The sequence below is a fragment of the Macrotis lagotis genome, chromosome 2, assembly GCF_037893015.1.
Source record: "Macrotis lagotis isolate mMagLag1 chromosome 2, bilby.v1.9.chrom.fasta, whole genome shotgun sequence".
In the NCBI taxonomy this organism is placed as follows: Eukaryota; Metazoa; Chordata; class Mammalia; order Peramelemorphia; family Peramelidae; genus Macrotis; species Macrotis lagotis.
The window spans coordinates 82235751-82251316 of NC_133659.1; the positions used below are offsets into that span (position 1 = coordinate 82235751).

Sequence of the window (15566 nt, forward strand, 5' to 3'; positions counted from 1 at the left end):
AAATCTTGTGGCTGGCAGACTTCCTGATAAGTCTATTTGATGAAAATAATTGCCTTTTTTCAGAGAAAAGGATTTTGAAATTAGAAGATAGGGGCAGCTAGGTGGCTCAGTGGATAGAGCACTGGTCCTGGAGTCAGGAGATCCTGAGTTCAAATCTGGCCTCAGACATTTAATAATTACCTAGCTGTGTGGCCTTGGACAAGTCACTTAACCCCATTATCTTGCAAAAAGGAAAAAAAAATCAAGTTAGAACATACTATGATCCATATATTTTGAGTGGAAGAGATTTTGGGAACAGGAAAAGTACACTAACAGAAATAGAATAGGTTCTTTGATGTAACTTCTACAAGATTAATTATACTTCAAGTAAATCTGAATGATTTGTATATTTTCTTTCTGACCTTCTCTGCTGAAGCAGTCTTTGTGGTTTATTTTTAGCAAGCATTACTGTGCAATTGTTCTTATCCAACCCCAGTTAGGCTCAAGCTCTATCCTAGCTGGGCTCAGCACTAAGATATTTCTGGTTCATATTACATTAATAACAATTTTAAAACCCATAACCCAGCCCTGGAGTGGGGAGGGGGGGTTTCCCAAAAGTATGACAAAGCTAGAACTATAAGGCAAAGATAGACTAGATTATAAAAAAGTTCCCACCTTTTTCCCCCAGTATATTTATCTATTTCGATCATGAGAGTTTCTAGGTAATCATGTAATTTCAAAATCTTTAGCATCCATTGTCCTTAATAGTGCACTAATCGCTGTTTAAATCAACTTGTCTCTGAGATTGTTTCCTCATCTGTCAAATGGGACTAATGATCTCTGGTACCATGGTACCAGACTCTGGTTATTGTGAGGTTTGGTGAAACAACATTTGAAGGTTCTTTGTAAACGTTAAAATGTTCTTTTAATAATATTCCTTATCCAATTTAATTTCATCATCTGTAAAAAGCTGATAATAATAGCCCCTACCTCCCCAGGTTGCTGGAAGGATAAAATATTTGTAAATTGTTCAAAAACTATTGTTATTTTTGTTATTACCTTGAAAACTTGTCAGTGTTACAACTAATGCAAAAAGTAAACAGATCATATCTGGCTTTCTTTTTACAATAATATTAACACTGAGATACTTGGCAAACCTAGTTATCGCCTTTTAAACTTGCAATAATATATGAGATATAATGTTTCCCAAGTAAATTATATACTTTTTTTAAAGTACCTGTCTTTTAAATATAATAAAATAAAGTGCAGTGAGGGAATGGAGAAGGACATAATGTCAAGCTTGAGTACTTCAGTTAGAAATACTGAGAGACTGTTTCCCATCCTGGAGGTTTGACATCACCAGAATCTGTGAAAAAAAAATAATCCATTTTTATCTTACTTTTTATTTGAAAGAAACTTCACAGATAAGATTAAAGGCATGAAACAACAGTCACTTAATCTCCTCTGCCTAAAGTCCTCAGAGGCTCTTTCTATCAGCCATGATGTGCTCCAGACACTATAAATCTCATTCTATTAGATTTTTAAGAATTTTCCAGAAACAATGTTTTTGAAAATTTGGCTTTGTGTATTTAAAACTCATAAGTTTTCTGCATAATTTGAGGTTCTACTTTTAGCAAATTTTCCTATGGGCCTTAGGACAGCTAGGTGGCACAGTAGGTAGAGCACTGGTCTTGGAGTCAAGAGAATGAGAGTTCAAATCCATCCTCAGACACTTGTTTCTTACTGTGTGACCTTGGGCAAGTCACTTAACCTTGATTGCCTCACATCCAGGGTCACCTCCAGGTAGTCATGTCTGGCCACTGGATCCAGATGGCTTTGGAAGAGAAAGTGAGGCTGGTGACTTAGCACAGTCCCCTTCACTCAAATCAAAATTCATGTGCTTGTTATGATACCACCTCCCCTGATATCATAGTCTTCTTCAAGAATGAAGGACAGGGGCAGCTAGGTGGCACAGTGGCACTGGCCCTGGAGTCAGGAATACCTGGGTTCAAATCCGGGCTCAGACACTTAATAATTACCTAGCTGTGTGTCCTTAGGCAAACCACTTAACCCTATTTGCCTTGCAAAATCCTAAAAAAAAAGAATGAAGGACAAAACCAATAGGGTTTCCATAGATTGTTTTCCTATATTCCTAACTTAAAAAAAAACTCATGCTATAGATTGTCTTACCAAGTATTGGAGCATATCAGTGAGTTTTCCAACTTTTAAATGACCATACTTGTCATGGTTATTCTATTCATATCTATTTCTCCTTTACCTCTATGAAAATAGCAATACATTTCATAGTTGACAAATCAAGGAAATTCTAGTATTCATTCATTTATTCACCTGCTTATTTATTTATAACTTATTTATTTATTTATAACTACTTTCCCCTTTATTGATTTAGAAAAATTCTGAATATTTTATTCTGCTGAAAGTTTAAAAAAACTGTCTGGTGATCAAATAGGCTTCAGATGCATGTCATTAAAGACCTATTCAGGATAGATGAAAGTCAACATTGACTTTTTATTGTTCATACGTGTCTGTTCTTGATCCCATGGACCAAGGCTCTTCTATATTTCATTATCTCTTTAAGTCTGTTCAACTTCATGTTCATTATTTCTACGACAATATCTCAATCTCTCTTCTCCCCTTTTCCTTTTGCCTTCATTTTTTTCTCCATCAGGGTCTTTTCTAAATGAGTTCCATCTTCTTGTTTTGTGATCAAAGTATTCAAGCTTCAGATTCAGTATTTCATTTTCCTGGGAATAGCCTGAATTAATTTCTTTAAGTATTAGTATATTTGATCTTGTATCAAAGGACTCTCAAAAATCTTCCCCAGCATGAAAATTTGAAAGCATCAGTTCTATGGTATTCAACTTTCCTTTTAGTTAGTTCAAATCTCACAGCCATACATTGCCATTGGAAGGATCATAGCTCTGACTATAAAGACTTTTGTTGGTATGGTGATGTCTTTGCTTTTTAATATGCTGTACAGATTTACCATAGTTTGCCTTCTAAGAATCAAGTGCTTTTGATTTCATGGTTACAGTCATGCAGTGATCTTTGGGTCCAAGAATATAAAATTTGAAACTTCTTCCATGTCTTCTCCTTCTACTTGTCAGGAAGTAATAGGATTAGTTGCCAAGATCTTAGTTGTTGTTTTTTTAACCTTAAGTTTCAAGCTTTCCTCTTTTACTTTTATTAAGAGGTTTCTTAATTCCTCTTCAGTTTTTGCCATCAGAATGGTATCATCTATATGTCTGAGACTTGATACTTCTGGCACTTCAATTCTGACTTTCGATTCATCTAACCTGTTGAGCTCTGCATATAAGTTATTTTTTTTAATGCATTCTGCCTTTATTCTTTTGTTGTAGACTTTTCTAGAGGCATCTGTGTTTATAGCCAAACACTGTATTTGCTGGAGGCTGATACATCTGTTCCTAGCCCAAGGATGTGGGGAGCATTGAAGAGAATACACTTTCATTCTTACCAGCAAAAGAACAATTAACAATGAAAAGATTCAGGAAACATCAATTCCCATTGCTGAAACATGCACTTTGAGGGTTTCCCCCCCTAATGTGTCCTTTCTCTTCTTCCCATTCCCATAAAAGCTCAGAGCAGATAATTCTAAAATATATTTTATTAAAACTCTCCCTTTATTTTCAACAAAAATATATTTAAAAAAAAACCCTCCACTCTCTTGGCTTGTTTTAAAACAATGCCACTCTGCATATAAGTTAAATAAATAAGTTGACTGTATACATCCTTGTCCTCCTCCTTTTCTAGTCTTAAAACAATCATTTGTCCTATGATTTGTTCTCATTGTTGTTTCTTGTCCTGAATACAGGTTCCTCAAGAGGCAAATGAGATGATATGATCCTCTCTTCCCTTTGAGAACTTGCCATGCATTTTTGTGAAGTACATAGTCAAATGCCTTTGTGTAGTTAATGAAACAGAAGTAGATGTTTGTTCCTAGAATTCCCTTATTTTCTTCATTATCCAGCAACTGCTGGTAATTTGATTTTTAGCTATTCTGCCTCTTTAAAGATCAACTTATTCTTCTGGTAATTATTGTTTCATATATTGCTGGTGCCTAGCTTGCAGAATTTTAAGTATAACTTGGCTGGTATTTGAAATGGGTGCAACTGTTTGGTAATTTGATCATTCCTTAACATTGCCCTTCTTTAGGATTGGAACTTAAATTAATGTTTTACAAATTATTGGTCACAGTTGAGTTTTACACCTTTGATGGCATGTTGAGTGCAATATTTAATAGTATCATCTTTTAGCATTTTAAATAGATCACTTTTAATTCCATCACCTCTATCTTTGACTGCAAAAGTATAAATCAATCTAATTTCTATATTAACCTTATGGTGATGTCCATGTATAGAGTTGTTTTTTGGGTTGTTGGAAAACCTATCTTTGGCAACCTAGAACAATTAGCAACTGCTGCCAAATAGTAGAAATTTGTTAATTGCCTAAGCAATGGAACGATGACTGATTCAATTCAATTCAACTAAACTCAACCAACTTTTATGAAGGACCTACTCTGTGCTTAATTCTGGGAATACAAAAATAAAGACAAAACAGGCTTTACTTTTAAGGAGTTTGCATTCTAATTGTGGGAATAAGCAATCAATTAAGTAAACAGTATCTATCCAATAAGTCAATTGATAGTTTTACTTTGATGTGAAAAGGGAAAACTTGAGTAACTTTGATAGCCTCATGGGGTGCCAAACCATAGAAGTACCAATCCTAGTAAAACCAAAAACAACTTTGAGCAATCATCTTTTCAATGGAAACCAAACTACCTTAAATGGATGAAAATTAATTCTTTTACAGGATGTATGCTCTTTGTGAGTTCAGAGCATGGGCTAAAGGATGGGAAAAGGATATTATTTAATGTATAAGAAAGTTTAATTGTCCCTATTTTATAGATAAGGAAATTGAGGCTCAGATAAGTAGATGGTAGGAAGCGGTCATAGTCCTGGATTCCAACTGCTACAGTCTTAATAAGTCAATTAAAAAGTATTTTTTAATAATTCATTTTATTCTAGGTACTATAGTTTGAAAAAAATCATTTCAAGAGAGAAAAAAATGCTAGTACCAGGTGAGTAAGCAGAATAGGTCTTGTGTCTAAGATGTACCTGAGCTCTACTTTGAAGAATTGGGATTTTTTGAGACATGTTCAGCCCTGTATTCAAAGATTTTTTTTAAAATATGGGAGATTCCACTGGGTTGGTCCAGTGATTTCTAGTTCAAGTGATGGCTTGCTTTCTATAGGGATTGGGATGAGACCTATAATTTTAAATAGTCTATAGAAAATGCAGATTGAATGAATGGATGAATAAATGAGGAATGTATTACTTGCTAAACACTGGGCATACCATTAGAAAAGTAAAACATTTCCAAGTGCTTCTGCACTTATTGTCTGAGAAAGCTATCCAAGAGCACCACGAAGTTATATGATTTTCTCAAGTCTCACACAGCTTGCACATGTCAAAAGAAGGATTTGGGCTCAGATCTTCCTAGATTCCTGGCCAACTATCTATCCATTTTCTCATGCTACTTCTAATATGATGTGTTTTCCACAGGGTGAAAGTTACAAGAATGGTGCATTCCAGAGTAATTTTGTAAAAGAATTAATTTTCATCCATTTAAGGTAGTTTGGTTTCCATTGAAAAGATGATTGCTCAAAGTTGTTTTTGGTTTTACGAAGTTTGGTACTTCTAAGATTTGGCACCCCACGAGGCTGTCAAAGCTATAAGGAAAAACAGTAGTATAAACTTAAAAATCCCCCAAACCTTTTTTATCCTGAAAAACATTGAGTCATTTTCTCTGGAGTAAAGAAATTCAAGGATGATTTAACAATCCCTTAATAATGGGTAGAAGTTGGTATCCTGTTATCCTGAGAAATCAAAATTGGATCACATTGGAAAACAATCATGTTATAACTCTAGTATGACCACCTGTTGTTAAATAAGGGTTTTATATTAAACCATAAAATAAAGGACTAACTAACTGTATTATCTAGGAAAAAAAAGAACAGATCTGGAGCCAGTATGATGCAGTAAAAGGAGTATTGGAAGGCTTTTCTAATATCAAGGATACTTCTGGTCTGGGCTTTATTCTACCTAGCTGGCACAGTAGATAGAGCACCAGCCCTGGAGTCAGGAGGACCGGAGTGCAAATTTGACCTTAGACACTGTGTGACCTTGGTCAAGTCACTTAACCACATTGCCTTAAATAAAATTTAAAAAAGAAATAAAAATTTTAAAAAGAAATAAAAAAAGACTGTAGCAGTTGGAATCTAGGACTATTGACTGCTTCCTACCATCTATTTATCTGAGCCTCATCTAAAAACACGGACAATAACACTTTATTATGAATTTAACAATATTCCCTTCCCATCCTTTACCCCTTAATGGCTACACTCTGAATTCACAAAGAATAGCATACTTCCTGTAGGTAATCTGATCCCAAAAGAGGAAAAAAAACCTCAAGAGTTTTTCCCCTTTCACACCAGAGTAAGACTAAAAGAAAAATCTAAAACTTAGCTTAGTTGTGGTTCATATCTAGGATCTCTTCAATGATCTCTTCTAGAAAAGATACTCAATGGACAATATGATTTTTGGGAAGAATATAGCTATTTGTTTTCCTCTGCCTTAGAAAATGCTTAGGACACAGAGGAGTCACAATGCAAATTAAGATACATATAGAGAAAACTCTCAAATATATGTTACATTCATTATAATTTCAATGGAAGTTAAGATAAACATTTGGAATCATGGAACAGATATTTTCCTCATAACTGTTCTGTTTGATTAATTCAGGAGATCCAAATCCCTTGACCAACCAGATATTGCTTTGATTTTATTCCTGTGGCTCTAGGAGCCTTCTGAAAGTTTGGCTCTTCTCTGAGAAATGGTACTGATTTGAAAACCACTTTCTACTGAACAGCTTGCATCAGACTCCAGAACTCTGGGAAACTCAAAGCTGGGGAATGGCCATTTCCCTCAGGATTACTGGCTTCTGAACTGTGCTCAGAGGATGAAACAGATGAAAGCTATCAAGGACTCAGTCAAGTTCATCTTTCTGCAGTCATATGTTTATACCTACCATTGCTGAGTACTGTTTCTCCTAAATTCGTTTTATATAATCCACAAACTGACAGGATTTTCTTGACTCAGTCATCAGTCATCTTTGGTATAATTCTCCCCACTCTCAAGAACAACAGATAAGAAACTGATGATTCATTTCAGCAAAGTGTCTATCTTTAGCATGGGGCCAGAGTATAGCATCCACAGAAAGAGGTCCGAGTACATATGTGTTTCTATGAGAGCTACCTTAGTCCAGCAAATTAGAAAGTTCTTCCGATTATGCTTGTTAATATATAGTAATTATTTTGTTATGAATCAAAAATGAAGAAAATTAACTAATTAAAAATGATAATCTTGAATGAAGTTATAAAAAAGAACAAAACTAAAAAGTATCATTTGAAGTTAAAAAAAATAAAGATTAGCAAGAATCTGAAGGTGAGCCATAAGCCTGGTATAAAGGAAAAAATGATGACTAAGCGTGTTGGGTTGAGATTTGACATCTCAATTGAAATATGGCACCTCTGACTACTTAATAGCAACCAGCAACATGTTGATTCATTACTTCCCCTAGGTAAAAATACTATTTGTTGATTCAAACAATATAATTTCCTCTGGTTTTGGCATCTACTATAGCCCTGACAATCTCTTTTCCAAGTAGGAACCAGTTCAGCTTAGTCTAAGATTAGATATTATAATAGCATTGGGAAGCAAGGCTAAAGGTGTTTTTTTTAACCTAACTGTATAGAAATTTCCTTTCTTCTCTCATATTTTGTAAGTATTAAAATTTTCTTTTTTTTTTTGGCAAGGCAAAGGGATTAAGTGACTTGCACAAGGTAACACAGGTAATTATTAAGTGTCTAAGGTCAAATTTGAACTCAGGTCCTCCTGACTCTAGGTCCAGTGCTCTATCCACTGTGCTGCCTAGTTGCCCCTTAAAAAATAATTCTTATAAAATCTTTCCAAGAAAGAAAAGGAGCAAGTATTATTGATTTGTCTTAAAAGTAAACATGTTGAGGACCATGTTTTATCCTTACCACAAACCTGGAAAGTGGGTGCTATTATTATTCTCATTTTACAGTTAGGCAAGCTGAGGCTGAGAGAGAGATGAAATGACTTGCCCAGGGTCATATAGCTAAAAGTGTCTGGATTTGAATTCAGGTGTTCCTGACTCTCCATCTGTATTTACTTTGCCTTTGAGCTTCAAGGTCCTTGAAAGCTAGTATGCTTTATTTTTTGCTTCTACATCTTTAGTGCCAAATAGGGTTTCTAGAATATAGCATGTGCTTAATAATGGCATATTAAATAAATGAACAAATGAAAAATTATTTTAATTCTTAATTTTTACCAAGAATTAAATGCAGGGATAGTACATATTCAAAAGCTCCTATAGCCAGTCCCTGCCCTAAATGATTTACAGTCTAATAGAGGAGACAATACAAAAGGAGTTTTGGCTAGAGAGGGGTCCTCTAATCTAGAAAGTTGTTTGATAAATGCGAACTACTCTACTTCCAGCAGGGAAAATGAGGAATTTGGCTTGAACCATTGGTCCATAATTGGAGAAAAGTAATTATGGTTTGAGAGAAGGTACAGATCCAGACCCTGAGAAGGTTTTGGAGTAAAGAGTGAAGTGAAATAAGAATATGCATAAAGTCTATTGTAAATATAGATCATTAGGCAATCAATAATCACCCTAGCTCCAGAACAGATGTTTCAAAGATGATCTAGTCTCAGTTTAAGGAGTAAGACAGATGCGTAAGGTTTCTGGAATATGATCAGGGAAGTAGAAAATGAAACTCTTAATTCATCAGGGTGATATAATTATTTGGAGATAGAAATGAGATTTAGAAAAGCTAGATCAAAGACATGGAAGAAAAGAAGGGTAAAGTTGAAGAGAGGGGGATTTTAATTAGTTGTAGCTGTGCTAGATTTATTTGGATTAGAATTACAAATAATTCTTTAAGGGGAAATAGCGTTAACTTTCTTTTCTGCAAGTATATGGTTCATTTGACAAAACTTGGTTTTCATATTGCCTAAGTAGATGGAATCATGATTTTTCTTATGATATGTATATTTTCACTCAACCTGGTACCTGTAAGATATTTTTTTCTCCTCTTCTCCAATTGGAAAGTTCTCCTTGGAACATGCATGGATTCAGGTCCATCAGCCTCGATTCCTCTCCTGGTCCTGTTCTTAACTTTTTTTGATTCCAAAACCAAGCACCCTTAATTGTTAACTCTTCCTAGAACTTCTTTTTAATACCTGGGGCCTTTTCATTCTGAATCAGATACCTCCACTGCAGCCTCCCCGTCCCAGTACATCCCTATGTAAACTTCAAGATCTATCTATTTTCTCTGTTTCTTTTTGGTATCTCCATTGAGTGATGGGATCCAACTCAGCCCACTTTCATCCTCCTCTGGGACTCATTTCTGATTTTCTCTGGATTTCAAAACCAGTCATTTTCATGTCTCTCATCCCCTTTCTGCTCCCCTTTGTGTGTCATTTTATCTCATTAAATAGTAAGCTCCTTGAGGGAAGAACCTGTCTTTTTGTTTATGATTATGAACCTCATACTTAGCATAGATCATAATGTGTTCTATGTATATTTACTTTCTTCCTTTATTAAATTGGACATCGAGGTGCAGCTGGGTGGTGCAATGGATAGAGCACCAGCCCTGGAGTCCAGAGGACCTGAATTCAATCCAGTCTCAGACACTTAATAATTACCTAGCTGTGTGGCCTTGGGCAAGCCACTTAACCCCATTGTCTTGCAAAAACCTAAAAAAAAAAAGAAAATAATTAGATATAGAAGTTCCAATACGCCCTCTATATCTGAAGAATAATTTACGAAAAACACATAACAATTGTATATTGTCATTAGGCTAGTTTGTTCAGAATTCTTAATGATTATTTACTATTCAAATTTCACCAGTTGTCCAGTCAGTCCTGTCATATCTGAACATAGGTTCACATACACACAGTTTTCATGATTGGTACCTTCAGGGCAGTGTGCCATTCTTTTTTATAAGAAAATAATAGTAAAATAGTTTTGATATTTCCTGCTAGTATAATCAGGACCATTCAAAACTTTTAGGATATGACTGTGCTGAGCAACTAATTCATTTGGCTAGCTACAGATAGCCACTTAAAGCACAAAACTGTACATTTTAACTTGGATAGAAAATGTTCTAAAATGTATCACACATTTTTTTTTCTTCACAAAAACGTCATATGAAATACTTTTCTCAATGACTCAGGGACATTATTATAAACATTTATTATCCTGTGATGAAATAATATGATGCCCTCAGGACTTACTGAGATGCATTAAAATGTTTGTCTCAACATTAAATAGCCTCAGACTAATGTGCTTTTAGAATAATTAAGTGTGATTTTTTAGAATTAAACAAAAATTATTCTGAATCTAGCAAACAACACATAAAATGGATATTTCAATTTGCATAGGATTTCTTTATTGAAAATAATTTATACTTCATTGTGGTTGGTAAATTATGTGCTTAGTGTTTCTTCTTTTCTTTATTTGTGATTAAGTTTTTTTACCCCAACATAACATGTTCAGTTTTGTAAAGGTATCATGGATAGACAGTCAATGAGCATTTTGAAACATCTACCATGTAAAAGACATTATGCAAAACATTATGGATAAACAGAAAGGCAGACAGTCCTTACTCTTGAAAAACTCATAGTCCAGTTGAAATAGGAAAATAACATGAAAATAATTGTGCAAGCAAGATACACACAGGCTTAGTTGGAGATAATCAACAACTGAGAAAAAAATAAACTGCTTTCTGTTTTGCATTCAGCAATCACTATAATTTCATCGTATTTCTAAAGTTCCACTTAAGTCCCAACCTCTTTTTTGTTATATTTGTTTAGATCTACTTATATTGAGATAAATTGATCTTTCTCACTCTTAGAGTTTTAGAATCTATTTCTCTCTCTGAAAATTAATGTTACTTTAAAAAATAAATTCTTAACTTTTTTGTGTACTCTCCTTTGGCAATCTGGTTAAGTCTTTTCCTTAGAACAGAGTTTTTAAGAGCATAGGATTGTAAAGGAAACCAATTATATTGAAATAGTTTATATATATATATATATGTATGTATGTATGTATGTATGTATGTATGTATGTATGTATATATTAAAGCCTTAAGTTCATAGAGCCAAAATTAGGAATCTCTATCTTAAATATTTAGATGGAATGCTTTTTGGCATACCAACCTATACATATCCATATATGTGTGTGTGTGAATATGCTATTTGATGTGTGTGTAATCACACATAGCTATATATATGCCATATATGTGGCATATATATATATATATATATCACATATTTACATGTGTGTATATATCTACCTTTCTATCAAACAGCTTAGCTATATATATATATATATCAGTAATCAATATCAATTATTTATATGTATATAAATAATTGATATTGATTACTGATCCCTGAAATCTTTTAAAAAATTTTAAAAAATTTTATTTATTTATTTTTTCCAATTGTTTGCAAAGATAGTTTTCAGCAATCATTTTTTGGCTAGGTTTTGAGTTTCACATTTTTCTCCCTCCCCTCCCACTGACAGAAAGCAATCTATAGGTTATACATATATGTATATATATAATTATGCTAAACATAAATCCATATTAATCATGTTGTGAAAGAAGAATCAAATTGAAATTGAAAAAAATTGGATTAAAAAGTAACAAATAAGCCAATGACATTTTTAAAAGTGAAGAAATCTTCCTCCTTGTCTCTTTTTATTGTTTTTATATTTTCTGCAGCCTAGTCTGAAATTACAATTGCCACCTTTAGTTTATTGGTGCACAATAGATTCCATTTCAATCCTTCATATTATTTCAAATTGAATTACATTTTATTTTTCCAGTTAACAAGTATGCACATTCCCTTGCTCAAAGAAAACTAATGTACTTTTAATTAATATAGGCAAAGAAAATGAATTTTCAGATTGATCATGTGCAAAAATGTGTGCCATTTATAGTTCAAATGGGTCTTTTTTGTAAAACATTTTGATTTCAAATTAATTCTAATTTCTTTTTATAATTTATGTGTGAGTTCATCTTATTCACATTCAAGTGTACTTTATTTAGGATAAAGGAAGGGAGAAAAAAAAGGAAAGAAAGAGTAAAGAAGATAGAAAGATATCCATATAATCCCCCTGAACTTTGATTTCTCTCTTTCCCAGATTCCTTCAAAACAGAAAACAAACACCAAGAACCCTGCAGTTATATTTATTCACCTTTCTCTATGACATCTAAAATATTTGTTTTATATCCCCAACAACATGAAATTTTGTCACCTCATTTTTTTTACCCAATTAAACAAACGTTTGTTTCTTTCTGTGTTTCTTTTGTCTCTTTTCTTTCTATTTCAAAATGTCTACCCACCTCTAGTTTTTTCCCATCAGGGATACTTGGAAGTCCCCAATTCATTATAGGTCTTTTTATTTTTCCTCTAGAATGCTGACAAAAAAAGATTATTCTTGATTGCAAGCCTTGTGCTTTGGAATGTGATTCCAAGCACTCTTCCTTTAATTGACAGTTGGTGCAACTTTTGTCATCTTTATTATGACTCTTTGTTACTTGAACTCCCTTTTTGTTCTGCTTGTAATATTTTTCTTTAAAATGAAAGCTCTGGAGTTTGATTGTGATGTTCTTGGAATTTTTCATTTGGGGGTTTCTTTCAAGAAATGACTTGTGGATTCTTTCCATTTTTACTTTACCCTTTTAAGAAACTTGGATAATTTTCTATTTTTCATTTATGATTTCTTGAAACATATTGTCCAAGACAGTTTTCCTTTCAAGTGCTTTTAAAGGAGACTGATGATTCATGGGTTATTTTATTTCTCTTTGACCTGTAATATAGTTGTTTTGGACATTAACTATCTGACATGTTATTCAATTAAAAATTTTTTATTCTAATATCTCTCTTTGTCTTATTGAGCCATTGTTTTTGATTAAGTAGTTGGGTACTCAGATTTTGTCGTAGTATGGGCTAAGGTATTGTCCCTGACATGTATAGGTTAGTGTTTCTTCTTTTCTTTATTTGTGATTAAGTTTTTTTACCCCAACATAACATGTTCAGTTTTGTAAAGGTATCATGGATAGACAGTCAATGAGCATTTTGAAACATCTACCATGTAAAAGACATTATGCAAAACATTATGGATAAACAGAAAGGCAGACAGTCCTTACTCTTGAAAAACTCATAGTCCAGTTGAAATAGGAAAATATCATGAAAATAATTGTGCAAGCAAGATACACACAGGATTAGTTGGAGATAATCAACAACTGAGAAAAAAATAAACTGCTTTCTGTTTTGCATTCAGCAATCACTATAATTTTTATAAGTTATTTAAATTTGTATTTCTCATTTTTTGGCTTAAACTTAGTCATCATGGCCAGACATTTTCTTATGTCTTACTTATTTAGTTATGCTCATTCATATTTAATACAATAGATGAGGTCTGTATATCTGAGTTCCAAGCCTAGGAGCAGATCAGAAGCAGCAAACAAAAAAGAGAAATGTGACTGTCATATGCACATATAAAAACAGTAGCAAGAAAAGACAATGAATGACTGACTGCAAAGAAAAGATAAAAAAATTCTTACATTATTGGAAGATGGTTTGTGGAATCATTCCCTTCTGTATTTACCCCTTAGGTGACTATAAATTCAAGAAATTCATTGTATTTTCCCTTTGTTTCCCTCTTATTTCCTACCTTTCTTGGGGTATATGCTGGGATAAAACTCTTCTTTACTTTTAGATGGTTTGGGTAAATCTTAAGTGAGATTACAAAGTTCGGTCTTAAGTGAGATATCTAAGACTAGGCACCTCTCTGGTAATAATTGTCTAATCATGTCTCCTATAATTTGGGGCCATTTGGTTCAGATAATGAATTGAGTGCAGACTGCTTGTAGCTTCTAGACAGGTTCTAAGCTGATCTTTTACCCCTACAAGGGTTACAGAACTGCCCTGGATTGAGCACTTCAGGGTGGGGTTGTGTGTAATATTTTATAGCTGGTTCTCTTTAGTTTTTTTTTTATTGTTGTTTCTTCTGAAATATTTTTAGAGTTTAATGGGAATACTTGTGGGGCACATGGATCCCTATGGTGGTCAGAAACACCTGAGTTTAGATTGGACTTCAAAAACTCACTCATTGTGTGACCTGAGCAAGTTGCTTAACTCATATTTGCCTCAGTTTCCTCATCTGTAAAATGGGGATAATGGCAGCATCTATCTCATAGGGTTGTGAGGATCAAATGAGGTAATATTTGTAAAGCACTATGCTTATTCTTCACCACACACCCATCCCAACCTGATTTACTTTGACTGCAGAGACTTTTTAAATTTCTTTTTTTTATGTTCAGAAATATTGAGCTTTTTTAGTTGAACTGCAGATAAACAACTCATTTCTAATTTATCATTTTGGAGGGGGGACCTCTGGCACTAAAAAGTTAAATGACTTGTCATTGGTTAGCCCCAGTCAGTAGGTATCAGAAGTAAGATATGAATTCAAACAATCAAATTGAATAAATGAGCAATTTCAGATATAATAGATATTAGCTCATCAAGTCCTGAAATTCTCAACCTGGCATCTCTGAACTTGAAAAAATGCTAATTATATTTCAGTATTATTGGTTTCATTTGCAAATTCATGCATTCTATTTTATTCATTTAAAACATTATCATGAGAAAGGCTTCTGTTAAAGAGGGGGACTATGAAAAAAAAAGGTTAAGATCACCTGATTTAAAGTTCAGAAGACTGACAAAAACTAAACTAGAATTTCTTCTGCATAAAAGATACCAACTTCTCTCCTCTTTTCCCCACCCCTTTACTTAGCTATGATTTCCTTCCTTTTACCTGGCTGGACTTCTCAGGCAGTTGTGGAATGTGATTGTACCCATAATAGGCTGAGAGAGATGGAGCAGTGATTTACATTTCTTTTTTACCTTTGAAAACTTGGCAGTCTACCTTAGCTAGCAGTAAAGCTGTAGAGATATTTTAGAGTATGGTATTAGCTTCCAGTGAAATTTCAAGGGGGGTTAGATGGAACAGAGGGTTCATAAAGATAAGTCAACAATGCTTCTGCTATGTATTTTAAGCTCTATGAATTAGATACCGCTTTTAAAATTTGGACCTAAAAGGAAAAAAAAAAAGAAAAGAAATCAATTTGTAGTTTCTTTGTGGAAGAGATTTTACTTATCAGTTTCATATCTTTGATTTTCAGGTGGAGCATCAGTATTCACATAAGTTCACTGTGAATGTATTAAGGGCCACAAAAGTGACAAAAGGTGCTTTTGGTGATATGCGTAAGTATTTCTGCTTATTTTCTAGAGATCCTTTTGTTGTTGCTGCTTATCAAGGAACTGGACTTGATAATGAACTGCAGCATTTCCCTTCTACAGCATTTCCCTGGTTGAACAATACTTTTT

The 15566-nt window shown here is 33.7% G+C and overlaps 1 protein-coding gene across 2 annotated transcripts in view; it reads left to right on the plus strand.

Moving 5' to 3' along the window:
* Positions 1-15566, plus strand: part of PLA2G4A (phospholipase A2 group IVA) — a 184679-nt gene that overhangs the window by 42806 nt on the left and 126307 nt on the right. For both annotated transcript variants that reach the window (XM_074222259.1, XM_074222260.1), the window contains one exon: positions 15362-15443. In XM_074222259.1, coding sequence (XP_074078360.1) covers positions 15362-15443 — 82 coding nt within the window. The remainder of the gene's footprint in view (positions 1-15361; positions 15444-15566) is intronic.